The following is a 15,592-nucleotide window of genomic DNA, read 5'->3' as shown; positions in this document are numbered from 1 at the left end:
ACGCCTATTGGCATGGGCACGGCGGCAGCTCCCGGACCGACTAACGCCATTTGGGGGTTTGTTTTGCAGGAGATCGCGCATGTGGATGCGTTCCGCTCCATCATCAGTCTCCCATCAACGCTAGGAGAGTGTTAGACAGCGAAACCGCCGTCTGTTTACATTGTACAGCGGTGCGATCTAAGGCAGTACTGTACTGGGGACAGCCGTGTGATGCCTATGACAGTTAATCGTGCTGATTGCCTGGCGGGGGGAGGGACGGGGTAGGAAGGGGAAAAAAATGTATTCAAAAATAAAATAAATATTTATAATAAAATAAATAAACATCCTGGGAGCGATCACAGCCCACAATCAGAGAGCTCTGTTGGTGGGCAGAAAGGGGGGGGGGGGGGGAGGAGGAATCACTTGTGTGCTGACTTGTATGGCCCTGCAGCAAGCCCTTACAGCTGCAGTGGCCTCAATTGTATAAAATAGCCTGGTCACTGGGGAAGGGGGCACTCAGACCGCGGTCCTCAAGAGGTTAAAATACAGTAACTGCATTTTAATGGTGTGCTGTTGGATACCACATTTTAGATGTTTCTCCTTTTTATGGGATGTTGTGGATGAACCTCGATTGAAGATTTGTGAATAATTTTTGCAATTTTTTGATATATTAGGAACTCGCTCATCTTTATGAAAACTTTTCTGGTCTCTTCAAATGATTTATGATGTACTTATTCTTGTATTTGTACCGCAGAACAAGGAGAATCCCAAGAGCCTCTCCTGTTTCAGGGCACACAAAGGAAAGGTCTGCTTCCTGGGCTGCCCCCTCTTCCGGGTAATCCCGATACACAGCCTGGGAGGGGTCCGCACAGCCATATTATTCACAAAGTGTCTCTTTACAGTCAGGATGCTCCGCACACCTCCCACACCCTCATCAGTCACACCTGAGCCCAGCTAGGGTTACCTGCATGCCATGCGCTGCGTCCAGGAGGAAGTACTGGCACTACACCCAGCTCCCTGCAGCCCCATCACACCTGAGCACAGCTAGGGTTACCTGCATGCCATGCGCTGCGTCCAGGAGGAAGTACCGGCACTACACCCAGCTCCCTGCAGCACAATCACATCTGAGCCCAGCTAGCGTTACCTGTGTGCTGCATATAGGTGAGGAGGAAGTACCAGCAGTACAACCAGCTCACTGCAACAACATCACACCTGAGCACAGCTAAGGTTACCCGCATGCCATGCGCTGCATCCTAGAGGAAGGAACGGCACTACACCCAGCTCCCTGCAGCACCATCACACCTGAGCCCAGCTAGGGTTACCTGTGTGCTGCATATAGAAGCAGTCCACATATGCAATCGCAAAACGCTATCGGTTAGTGCTAGCATTTTGCGGTGGCGATATTTACACGATAAACATGCATTTTTCACGGAACATTTTCGCGTTTGAGTGATTGCGATTGAAATACATTGCAATCGCTCAAAAAACACCAAAAAAATGCTACTAGTAGCGCGTTTGCGATTTGCGCTAATCACGAATCGCCAGCTACCGCGGCAGTGAGATCACTAGTGCTTCAAAAAATAGCGCTCGCCAGGGATTCGGCAATTAGCAGTAAAGGCCCAAGTGTGAATGGGCCCTAAATAGGAAAACTGACTGCAATAGGAGAATTTTCTTTTTTTAATAGCGTGGGCAAACGTTATAACATCTGCAAGGTTCTTATTACTGTCTGCAACCTGCAGAAGATTCTCCCAGGTGCCGGTGAAAGTGTCGCCGTGTACAGACAGTCCTTGCGGAGAACCTACAAACGATCCAATAGCCAATCGGTCACAGGCCGGTGATACAATCCAAAGACGTCATGTTTCGCCATCTTCAATACCCCTTCATCAAGAATAATATACATCATCCAGCACCAGCGACCCACTTTAAGGCCATATACCAGTAAGAATGCAGAAGGATTGTATATCCTGTACAGGAATTATACTACCACAAATGTCACCCCTTCACTCCACCTAAAAAGAAACTAAAAACACAATTAAGGGCGGAGCCCAGCTGTAATTATGCGTGGCAGGCAGCCTGTGAAAGGAGGACAGGAAGTAACTAAGGACAGTAAAAAAAGATTAATCATCCCTAAAAATAACACGACGGACGCAAACGCTGAGTATTCCACAACTTGTCCCATTAGCGTCCCATCAACAGCCAGGAAATTGTGGCTATTGTTGTATTGTTCTCAGTTACATCAGCTGCTTAGTGTCGTGTGTGAGGATTTCTCAGGAATTCATACATAATGCCTCATCCTTATGCACAGCTCACGCCTCACCTGCTCAACCGGCCTCACAGCGATACCTGACTGCACTCTCACCCACACCCAGACACACTACACCAGTACCGGCTATCCTGCCTGCACTCTCACCCACACCCAGGGCACACTACACCAGTACCGGCTATCCTGCCTGCACTCTCACCCACACCCAGCCACCGGGCACACTACACCAGTACCGGCTATCCTGCCTGCACTCTCACCCACACCCAGGGCACACTACACCAGTACCGGCTATCCTGACTGCACTCTCACCCACACCCAGCCACCGGGCACACTACACCAGTACCGGCTATCCTGCCTGCACTCTCACCCACACTCAGCCACACTACACCAGTACCGGCTATCCTGACTGCACTCTCACCCACACCCAGCCACCGGGCACACTACACCAGTACCGGCTATCCTGCCTGCACTCTCACCCACACCCAGACACCGGGCACACTACACCAGTACCGGCTATCCTGCCTGCACTCTCACCCACACCCAGACACCGGGCACACTACACCAGTACCGGCTATCCTGCCTGCACTCTCACCCACACCCAGCCACCGGGCACACTACACCAGTACCGGCTATCCTGCCTGCACTCTCACCCACACCCAGACACCGGGCACACTACACCAGTACCGGCTATCCTGCCTGCACTCTCACCCACACCCAGACACCGGGCACACTACACCAGTACCGGCTATCCTGACTGCACTCTCACCCACACCCAGCCACCGGGCACACTACACCAGTACCGGCTATCCTGCCTGCACTCTCACCCACACCCAGACACCGGGCACACTACACCAGTACCGGCTATCCTGCCTGCACTCTCACCCACACCCAGCCACCGGGCACACTACACCAGTACCGGGCCGGCTATCCTGCCTGCACTCTCACCCACACCCAGCCACCGGGCACACTACACCAGTACCGGCTATCCTGCCTGCACTCTCACCCACACCCAGACACCGGGCACACTACACCAGTACCGGGCCGGCTATCCTGCCTGCACTCTCACCCACACCCAGACACCGGGCACACTACACCAGTACCGGCTATCCTGACTGCACTCTCACCCACACCCAGCCACCGGGCACACTACACCAGTACCGGCTATCCTGCCTGCACTCTCACCCACACCCAGCCACCGGGCACACTACACCAGTACCGGCTATCCTGACTGCACTCTCACCCACACCCAGCCACCGGGCACACTACACCAGTACCGGCTATCCTGCCTGCACTCTCACCCACACCCAGACACAGGGCACACTACACCAATACCGGCTATCCTGCCTGCACTCTCACCCACACCCAGACACAGGGCACACTACACCAGTACCGGCTATCCTGCCTGCACTCTCACCCACACCCAGCCACCGGGCACACTACACCAGTACCGGCTATCCTGCCTGCACTCTCACCCACACCCAGACACAGGGCACACTACACCAGTACCGGCTATCCTGCCTGCACTCTCACCCACACCCAGCCACCGGGCACACTACACCAGTACCGGCTATCCTGCCTGCACTCTCACCCACACCCAGCCACCGGGCACACTACACCAGTACCGGCTATCCTGCCTGCACTCTCACCCACACCCAGCCACACTACACCAGTACCGGCTATCCTGACTGCACTCTCACCCACACCCAGCCACCGGGCACACTACACCAGTACCGGCTATCCTGCCTGCACTCTCACCCACACCCAGCCACACTACACCAGTACCGGCTATCCTGACTGCACTCTCACCCACACCCAGCCACCGGGCACACTACACCAGTACCGGCTATCCTGCCTGCACTCTCACCCACACTCAGACACAGGGCACACTACAGCAGTACCGGCTATCCTGCCTGCACTCTCACCCACACCCAGCCACCGGGCACACTACACCAGTACCGGCTATCCTGCCTGCACTCTCACCCACACTCAGACACAGGGCACACTACACCAGTACCGGCTATCCTGCCTGCACTCTCACCCACACCCAGCCACCGGGCACACTACACCAGTACCGGCTATCCTGCCTGCACTCTCACCCACACCCAGCCACCGGGCACACTACACCAGTACCGGCTATCCTGCCTGCACTCTCACCCACACCCAGGGCACACTACACCAGTACCGGCTATCCTGCCTGCACTCTCACCCACACCCAGACACCGGGCACACTACACCAGTACTGGCTATCCTGCCTGCACTCTCACCCACACCCAGCCATACTACACCAGTACCGGCTATCCTGCCTGCACTCTCACCCACACCCAGCCACACTACACCAGTACCGGCTATCCTGACTGCACTCTCACCCACACCCAACCACCGGGCACACTACACCAGTACCGGCTATCCTGCCTGCACTCTCACCCACACCCAGGGCACACTACACCAGTACCGGCTATCCTGCCTGCACTCTCACCCACACCCAGCCACACTACACCAGTACCGGCTATCCTGACTGCACTCTCACCCACACCCAACCACCGGGCACACTACACCAGTACCGGCTATCCTGCCTGCACTCTCACCCACACCCAGGGCACACTACACCAGTACCGGCTATCCTGCCTGCACTCTCACCCACACCCAGCCACCGGGCATACTACACCAGTACCGGCTATCCTGCCTGCACTCTCACCCACACCCAGACACAGGGCACACTACACCAGTACCGGCTATCCTGCCTGCACTCTCACCCACACCCAGACACAGGGCACACTACACCAGTACCGGCTATCCTGCCTGCACTCTCACCCACACCCAGCCACCGGGCACACTACACCAGTACCGGCTATCCTGCCTGCACTCTCACCCACACTACACCAGTACCGGCTATCCTGCCTGCACTCTCACCCACACTACACCAGTACCGGCTATCCTGCCTGCACTCTCACCCACACCCAGCCACCGGGCACACTACACCAGTACCGGCTATCCTGCCTGCACTCTCACCCACACCCAGACACAGGGCACACTACACCAGTACCGGCTATCCTGCCTGCACTCTCACCCACACCCAGCCACCGGGCACACTACACCAGTACCGGCTATCCTGCCTGCACTCTCACCCACACTACACCAGTACCGGCTATCCTGCCTGCACTCTCACCCACACTACACCAGTACCGGCTATCCTGCCTGCACTCTCACCCACACCCAGCCACCGGGCACACTACACCAGTACCGGCTATCCTGCCTGCACTCTCACCCACACCCAGCCACCGGGCACACTACACCAGTACCGGCTATCCTGACTGCACTCTCACCCACACCCAGCCACCGGGCACACTACACCAGTACCGGCTATCCTGCCTGCACTCTCACCCACACCCAGCCACACTACACCAGTACCGGCTATCCTGACTGCACTCTCACCCACACCCAACCACCGGGCACACTACACCAGTACCGGCTATCCTGCCTGCACTCTCACCCACACCCAGGGCACACTACACCAGTACCGGCTATCCTGCCTGCACTCTCACCCACACCCAGCCACCGGGCACACTACACCAGTACCGGCTATCCTGCCTGCACTCTCACCCACACCCAGACACAGGGCACACTACACCAGTACCGGCTATCCTGCCTGCACTCTCACCCACACCCAGACACAGGGCACACTACACCAGTACCGGCTATCCTGCCTGCACTCTCACCCACACCCAGCCACCGGGCACACTACACCAGTACCGGCTATCCTGCCTGCACTCTCACCCACACTACACCAGTACCGGCTATCCTGCCTGCACTCTCACCCACACTACACCAGTACCGGCTATCCTGCCTGCACTCTCACCCACACCCAGCCACCGGGCACACTACACCAGTACCGGCTATCCTGCCTGCACTCTCACCCACACCCAGACACAGGGCACACTACACCAGTACCGGCTATCCTGCCTGCACTCTCACCCACACCCAGCCACCGGGCACACTACACCAGTACCGGCTATCCTGCCTGCACTCTCACCCACACTACACCAGTACCGGCTATCCTGCCTGCACTCTCACCCACACTACACCAGTACCGGCTATCCTGCCTGCACTCTCACCCACACCCAGCCACCGGGCACACTACACCAGTACCGGCTATCCTGCCTGCACTCTCACCCACACCCAGCCACCGGGCACACTACACCAGTACCGGCTATCCTGCCTGCACTCTCACCCACACCCAGCCACCGGGCACACTACACCAGTACCGGCTATACTGCCTGCACTCTCACCCACACCCAGCCACCGGGCACACTACACCAGTACCGGCTATCCTGCCTGCACTCTCACCCACACCCAGCCACACTACACCAGTACCGGCTATCCTGACTGCACTCTCACCCACACCCAGCCACCGGGCACACTACACCAGTACCGGCTATCCTGCCTGCACTCTCACCCACACCCAGCCACCGGGCACACTACACCAGTACCGGCTATCCTGCCTGCACTCTCACCCACACCCAGCCACACTACACCAGTACCGGCTATCCTGATTGCACTCTCACCCACACCCAGCCACCGGGCACACTACACCAGTACCGGCTATCCTGCCTGCACTCTCACCCACACCCAGCCACCGGGCACACTACACCAGTACCGGCTATCCTGCCTGCACTCTCACCCACACCCAGACACAGGGCACACTACACCAATACCGGCTATCCTGCCTGCACTCTCACCCACACCCAGACACAGGGCACACTACACCAGTACCGGCTATCCTGCCTGCACTCTCACCCACACCCAGCCACCGGGCACACTACACCAGTACCGGCTATCCTGCCTGCACTCTCACCCACACCCAGACACAGGGCACACTACACCAGTACCGGCTATCCTGCCTGCACTCTCACCCACACCCAGCCACCGGGCACACTACACCAGTACCGGCTATCCTGACTGCACTCTCACCCACACCCAGACACCGGGCACACTACACCAGTACCGGCTATCCTGCCTGCACTCTCACCCACACCCAGCCATACTACACCAGTACCGGCTATCCTGCCTGCACTCTCACCCACACCCAGCCACACTACACCAGTACCGGCTATCCTGCCTGCACTCTCACCCACACCCAGCCACCGGGCACACTACACCAGTACCGGCTATCCTGCCTGCACTCTCACCCACACTACACCAGTACCGGCTATCCTGCCTGCACTCTCACCCACACCCAGCCACCGGGCACACTACACCAGTACTGGCTATCCTGCCTGCACTCTCACCCACACCCAGCCACCGGGCACACTACACCAGTACCGGCTATCCTGACTGCACTCTCACCCACACCCAGCCACAGGGCACACTACACCAGTACCGGCTATCCTGCCTGCACTCTCACCCACACCCAGCCACACTACACCAGTACCGGCTATCCTGCCTGCACTCTCACCCACACCCAGCCACACTACACCAGTACCGGCTATCCTGCCTGCACTCTCACCCACACTACACCAGTACCGGCTATCCTGCCTGCACTCTCACCCACACCCAGCCACCGGGCACACTACACCAGTACCGGCTATCCTGACTGCACTCTCACCCACACCCAGACACAGGGCACACTACACCAGTACCGGCTATCCTGCCTGCACTCTCACCCACACCCAGACACAGGGCACACTACACCAGTACCGGCTATCCTGCCTGCACTCTCACCCACACTACACCAGTACCGGCTATCCTGCCTGCACTCTCACCCACACCCAGACACCGGGCACACTACACCAGTACCGGCTATCCTGACTGCACTCTCACCCACACCCAGACACAGGGCACACTACACCAGTACCGGCTATCCTGCCTGCACTCTCACCCACACCCAGCCATCGGGCACACCATGCCAGCCAAGGGCGTAACCAGAAATCACTGGGCTCCCCTGCAAAGCTTTGTATGCACCCCCCATCCGCCAACACCCCCTCCCCCCTACAGAAATTGGAAAGGCAGGGCAGGCGGTATATTTAAACGAGCACACCCACCTCTAGACCCGCCAAGTACACCAGCCTCTAGCGGGCTCCCGTGCAGGTTCTGGCAGAAAAGCAGGCTCATGTGCAGAGTCTGGTTACGATTCAGCGAGGGGACCCCCAGATGCCAGCTCCCTCCCCATGAGAAATGAGTATAGGAGTACAAAGAACCCCTTACCCAATTCCAGAAAGGGTTACAAGAAATAAAAAACTATGACAACGACAAGTAAAGTCCTTTATTATTCTTAATTAACCAGAAATACTTACCTTTAAAAACATTTTCCCACGCCAATATCCTCGGAAATGTCCCCCGCCAATATCCTCGGAAATGTCCCCCGCCAATATCCCCTAATCTTGCAACTTTGATTGAAGATCTCCACCGGCTGCAGCCAGAATCCTCCAGATTCCCATTGGTCTGTTAATAGACCAATGGGGAGCCCTGGAGGGAAATTTAAAGATGCCCAAGCTCTAGCTATACTTAGTATATAGTCGCAAGAGCTGCGCGGGGGATCGACGGTGTGTAGTGGCAGCCGGCGGAGATCTTCAATCAAAGTCGCAAGATTAGGGGATATTGGCGTGGAACACTTCCGAGGATATTGGCGTGGGAAAATTCTTGAAGGTACAGGTAAGTATTTATGATTAATAAGAGGACTTTACTCGTGTTTTTATTTATTTTAATCCTTTGTGGAATTGGGTAAGGGGTCTTAAAAGGGACTCCCAGATACCACCATGAACCTCCCCACCCCCCCAGACGTTGGCAGCCCCCACCTCCTCTTGGGACACCGGAAGTGGGGGAAGAGCCCAACGTTCATGGATTGGACAAGGGCTCTGGAGGGCCACTCCCCCCAGAGCCCCCCCCCCCAATACTATGGACCATGCGGGCTGGTATAGCTCAGGGTGCGAAGCCCCAGTCGCCCCGGGGCTCCCAGCATGCATGGGGACCAGGGTTTAAAGGAGGGAACTTGTCTTTTTTTATTATTTCCCACACTCTGAACATATATAAAAAAAATACTTTTCACATACATGTTGATAAATTATCTGTCACTTTACCGCATTAAATATAGACTATTTCCCTCTAACATTAACATTGATTTTCTCAAAACCTACAAAAGGTCTTTTTGAATTTTGTTTTCCTCTTGTTCTCACTCTCCTCCTTATCCTACCCTGTAAATGTGGCGTTTCTAGCATGTACAGAGGCTTTGCTAATAACCGCTAATTATCCACAGTCGTGATTTTGACTCATTTCGTAAGAGAATCAAAAACGGCGTCCAACAACGACCAATCACAACTCATCTCTCAGTGATGTCACTTCCTCATCTTCCAAACTGCCGCACAAGACAAAGAACGGCGTCCAACAACGACCAATCACAACTCATCTCTTAGTGATGTCACTTCATCTTCCAAACTGCTGCACAAGACAAAGAACGGCATCCAACAACGACCAATCACAACTCATCTCTCAGTGATGTCACTTCCTCATCTTCCAAACTGCCGCACAAGACAAAGAACGGCATCCAACAACGACCAATCACAACTCATCTCTTAGTGATGTCACTTCCTCATCTTCCAAACTGACGCACAAGACAAAGAACGGCGTCCAACAACGACCAATCACAACTCATCTCTCAGTGAACTGGCACCATTTTTCTGAAAGCTCATTGGCTCCACGGAATATGTTGGCACTTTATAAATCAATAATAATAATAATAATAATAATAGGCTGCTAGGATTTCTGGTGGTTTGCGCATTGACATTATCGGTCATTGGGGTATCAGGTTATAGATAGCATATTCCATTTGTCATATTTTGCAGCGTGCCCCTCTCTCGTGGCGGGCTATCTCAGCGCATGGAAGTGGTTGGAATGCCTTGCTAAAAGCCATTTTATGAGAAATCACAACTGAATGTCCATTAAAGATTAAAGACAGAGATTCCTCTGCTGGTGTGACCAGGCCGGGGGTGGGGGGGGGGGGGGGGGGGTTGATGTTTGGTCGCTTTGTGACCAGCAAGGTCCCAGGCATTCCAGAAGGGGGATGGATGACAGGTGTCACCAGAAATACACTATAGCATTTAGCTGGTGTTGAGTGGACACATGCTAAGGCGGCCAGTGATGGTCACTTGGCTGTTTTAGTAAGATTTGGTGGTGACTAACATCCAGCAGGCCCCCAGACTCTCTCCAGGCCCTAGGCAACTGCTAAGGTTTGTAAAGCAATAACAAAGAAAACATACATACGCGAATGTAGTATAGCTCAGCACAGCTCTACGTGTTACGGCAAATCTACAACTTCAAAGAGATCCCCCAGGCCTCAGAGATTCCCCAGAATACAGCAGCCATAGCTATGTCCCACCAGATTCCAGGAGATCCCCCAGACAGTGCTGCAAGGATCCACTAAGGATGGGTCAGTTACAATCCCCCAGAATACAGCAGCCATAGCTCTATCACATCAGATTCCAGGAGATATCCCCAGAAAGTCCTGCAAGGATCCACCGGATCACCAGCGAGGCACACTTCAGGGATCTACGAACGGTGGCAGTTACAATCAACCAGATCTCTGCTCAGACACAAAACACTGGACCTCCCATCAATTAGAAGCACCAAGCTGGATCCACTGGATCTATGGTAACGAGACGCAAATATTCCCATTTCCATCCTGCGGACAATCTGCACCTTAGTGATCATCGCTAGAGTTAGAATCCACTAGATCAGCACCCACACATGTATATTATCATTAGTAGTAGTGATAGCATTATTATAGTTATTGTGAGTATTATTAATCCCTCGGAAGACCTGAGAAGGCAATGTTAGGGTTAATAGAGCATTATATGTATTATAAACTGCAGGCAATAAAATAAACTATAAATAACAATAATAGACATATATATATACACACACACATTACATAATACAGGAGTGATGATGTGTGCAGTGACACGGAGATGTGTGTAATGCAGATACTGGGTGTGTTTAGTTATATATTTATGTACATTAATAGGACATTATACACTGACAATAGGCTGTAGAATATAGGAGTGGTGATATATGTACAGCACATGAAGACAACATGACAGAGGGAGATACTCTCACACCCATAGATGGAGGGATAGATGGATTGGTTATATATGTTGTGCTCACACAGCAACTAGGGATACTATACTATGTGTACACACACAGGGATACTATACCTTGTATACAGTCACAGGAATACTACACTATATGTACACACACAGGAATACTATACCTTGTATACAGTCACAGGAATACTGCACTATATGTACACACACAGGAATACTATACCTTGTATACAGTCACAGGAATACTACACTATGTGTACACACACAGGGATACTACACTATGTGACATATTATGTAGTGTAGAGCACAGACAGCATGTATACATTGCAGTGTGTCCAGTATATACACAGCAGGTATGGAGATACATGTATACATCAGATATGAGGGGAGAGAGAGAGAGAATATTGTATAGAGGGCTGTACTCACACTCTGGTCTGCACAGAGCTAGGCACAGTATACAGGCTATGTATGTGTGTAGGGACAGTGTATATGTATAAGTATATAATGTATATACAGGGGGTTTGCTTTGCTGTATTCACACGTTGGGCTGCACAGAGTTGCGCATAGTATGGTGTGTGTGTGTATATGTGTGTGTGTGTGTGTATAGGGCCAGCTGTATTCACACTTTGGACTGCGCAGAATTGAGCACAGTATACTGGCTATGTGTATAGGGGGTAGTGTGTATGTGTATATAGTATGTATATAATGTATAGGGGTTTGCTGTACTCACACTTTGGGCTGCACAGAGTTGGGCACAGTATACAGGCTATGTGTATAGGGATAGAGTATACATGTGTATATAATGTATAGGGGTTTGCTGTACTCACAGTCTGGGCTGCGCAGAGCGAGCTGGGCACAGTATACAGGCTATGTATAGGGACAGTGTATATGTATATAACGTATAGGGTTAGTGTATATATAGAATGTATATAATGTATAGGGGGAGGGGGACAGATGTACTCACACTTTGGGCTGCGCAGAGTTGGGGCTAAACTTGGCCGTATTCTTCTTCCTGAACAGGGAGCTCATGGTGATCCTCTCCTGGCTGCTGAGTCTGGGGACTCGGGGATCAGCTCCTGCTCTGCTGCTCTGCTGTGCTGGCTGAGGCTCTGCAGGTAAGAGGGGGCGTGTCCCGGGAGGAGGTGGGGTAACAGCAGCACCTGGGGAGGAGGGGGCGTGGTTACAGCTGCACCTGAGGAGGGGGCGGGGCATCAGTGACACACATCATCCTCAGATCTGCTGCAGTTTATACAAGATCTGTAATCACAGCTATCCTGATTATTATGCTGTGCATGAAAATATCATGCAAATAGCATGCCACTGGGGACGGGGGCAATGTGGAGTCACCCAGCTCTAACCACTTGCAATACACTATATATATTTCTGCAGGGGGGCTGCCATTCCTGACTCCCTGCACATCACTGTGCTGGGACCTTACTGGGGTGGCTGAAGGGTACAGAAGCCAGAGGATCTACATACTGCTCCTGAGTCCAGAGGATCATCATGGCTGTCAAGATGTGAGATCAGGACTGGCTGCCTCCACATTTCTCTCAGTACCTTCCCTCTATCTTGTGTGTCCTCTCCCCCCAGCTATAGCCATTAGGTGAGGCACTGACAGTGCAGCGGGAGGAGTGAGACTCTGCAGCGGGGAGGAAGGAATTGGGAATGTCATCGGAGATCTTCAGTAAAGCCCCCGTCCTTAAAGGACAACTGAAGTGAGAGGTATATGGAGGCTGCCATATGTATTTCCTGTTACACAATACCAGTTGCTTGGCAGCCCTGCTGATCCTCTGAAACATTTAACCCTAGCCCCTGAACTAGCATGCAACAGATCAGGTGACTGAAGTATGACTGGATTAGCTGCATGCTTGTTTCAGGTGTGATTCAGACTAGGGTTGAGCCGAAATTTTCGAAATTTCGCGTTACTATAATTACGCATGCGAAATTTGCTATTACGATGCGAAATTATGGTAGCGTAATTGCCATTAAAATCGTAATTGAAAATACCGTAAGCGTAATTTTCAACGCGTAATTTCGCGTTTCGTTCATAACGTAATTTCGCGTTAAACCATAACGTAATTTTGCGTTCAACCATCCCGTAATTTCGCATTTCTTCGTAATTTCGCGAATTTCGTAATTACTTGTTAGCTATAAAAAATTACTTGTTCGCATTAGCCAGTCAGAAGCGAATCAGCGGTAGTCAGACGAACGCTAACAAATTTTCGCATATAAACGCTTTTTCGCGTTAAATAATGTAAAAACTAAGCATGCGCAGTTCAGGGGTGTAAACTACGCTTACAAACGTTTGCATGCAAGGCAAACGTAATTTCGCGATACCCACCGTAACGCGAAAACGACGCGAAAATTAACGCTTACAGTAATATGAACTATCGCGAAATTACGTTATGTAACTACGCTTACAAACGGTTGCATGCAAGGCAAACGTAATTTCGCGATACCCACTGTAATGCGAAAATAACGCTTACGCGGAATTTAGCGAAATCCTTCTTCATTACGATTATCCTTCTTCATTACGATTATTATTACGGCCATAATCGTAATTACACTAATTACGCGAAATCGTAATTAATTCATTACGGTCATCTCTAATTCAGACACTACTGCAGCCAGAGAGATCAGCAGGGCTGCCAGGCAAATGGTATTGTGTAACAGGAAATACATATGGCAGCCCCCATATCGCTCTTATTGCAGGTGTGCTTTAGCAGAAATACCCGTTATACGGGTACGGTCACTTTAAGAATAAATACCTATCACCTGTCGGATCAGCAGTTGCTGACATCTTCTTGTAACTACAGCGACAGAACTGAGACTGTCTAAAGGTGGCCGCAAATCGATCGATTGGCTAATTCGATAGAATCTATTTCCGATCAATCAATGGCTGAAATCGACCAGTGTATGGGCCCCTTAGCTTCCTGTCTATCCGGGCTGCCATCCAGTCCTCCCCTATGATTCTCTGTCATGGCGATTGCTGTAATAACATGAGCTGTATTATGCCTGCATAGTGTCTGAGAGAGCAGGTCAGAAAACATTCCCATCAATTACATTTTCTATTCCAATCGACCAGAAAAATCGTTTCACATCGATTTTCCCCGCACACTGCAGGGCTTTCTGTACGATTCGATCTAAACATGATCGCCAGATCACATCTGAGGAATATATTGTACCGTTAATGGACACCTTTACTCCCCACATCCCTCTACCTCCTCATAGGGTAGCACTGCCGGTAGCTGAGCAGGTATGTGTGCAGAGATATGTCACCCGCTACAATCATGAATGAGCGTTTGGGGTGAACGAGCTCGCAGGTCTGCGCTGAGCCTTGTATTGGATGTCTCGAGTTGGAAGTGGAACATGAAGTTTGTGTTTGTCACCCAGGCTGGGAGGAGAGGGGTTAACCCAGCTTGTGTTATGTTTGGCCATGACTCCGCCCCTTGTGCTCTGACAGGCGGAGCTAACTCTGCACTGGGGGGGTTGCATTCCATACATAGGAGGGTCCCAGTCTGACAGCTTGAAATGCAGCATTGCTCAGATTTATAGTGAGTGACTCATATTCAGCATCACCTGTCATGTCTGCGCTGAGGGCTTCAATAAAATGGCAGCTTGGGGGGGGGGGGGGGGGAGGGAATTGAAGGGGACATTGTATATATTACTTCATATAAACTCTGTTATGTATCACAAGAATAACTGGAAAATCATGATTGCCACTTGCTTAACTGCTTTTTTACACAATTATCACTTCCAGGTTTCCTCACAGGATCTGCCAGATAAGTGAGTGTGATGTGTAACTCAGATGTGTAAAGAGGGTGACAAGGGCTCTTGCTCTTTGCTCATGCAGGAAGAGGAATGCACCTGTACCCCAAACAACGCCTTCTTGTCATAGTTGGGAAAAGAAATGGCGGTTGGGAATTCTGTCACTTTTAGGATTTCAGAGCCAGCTGCAAATTGGGAGAATATTTTAATGAGATCGCATAAACAGTTTTGCAGCACTGATCTCTGGTAACAGTCATTTGTAGATATGTTGAAGTCCCTCTGTAAAGGGAACCTAAACTGAGAGGGATATGGAAGTTTCCTTTTAAACAATACCAGTTGCCTGGCAGTCCTGCTGATCTCTTTGGCTGCAGTAGTGGCTGAATCACACACCTGAGACAAGCATGCAGCTAATCCAGTCTGACTTCAGTCAGAGCACCTGATCTGCATGCTTGTTCAGGAGCTGTGGCTACAAGTATTAGAGACACTGGAT

The 15,592-nt window shown here is 51.9% G+C and overlaps 1 protein-coding gene across 2 annotated transcripts in view; it reads right to left on the bottom strand.

Annotated features, from left to right (window-relative positions):
• The window catches only part of PPL (periplakin), a 135,065-nt gene extending 122,624 nt beyond the window's left edge, over positions 1–12,441 (bottom strand). Inside the window, exon 1 of one of the 2 annotated variants that reach the window (XM_068243475.1) lies at positions 12,299–12,441. In XM_068243475.1, the coding sequence (XP_068099576.1) occupies positions 12,299–12,363 (65 nt within the window). In that variant the 5' untranslated portion in view covers positions 12,364–12,441. The remainder of the gene's footprint in view (positions 1–12,298) is intronic. The other variant, XM_068243477.1, reaches the window with a different exon arrangement.
• Positions 12,442–15,592: the final 3,151 nt, after the last annotated feature.

Source organism: Hyperolius riggenbachi, chromosome 7, assembly GCF_040937935.1.
Source record: "Hyperolius riggenbachi isolate aHypRig1 chromosome 7, aHypRig1.pri, whole genome shotgun sequence".
NCBI classification, from domain to species: Eukaryota; Metazoa; Chordata; class Amphibia; order Anura; family Hyperoliidae; genus Hyperolius; species Hyperolius riggenbachi.
Note: the sequence above shows the minus strand (reverse complement) of the source record. Positions and strands in the feature narration are given on the sequence as shown.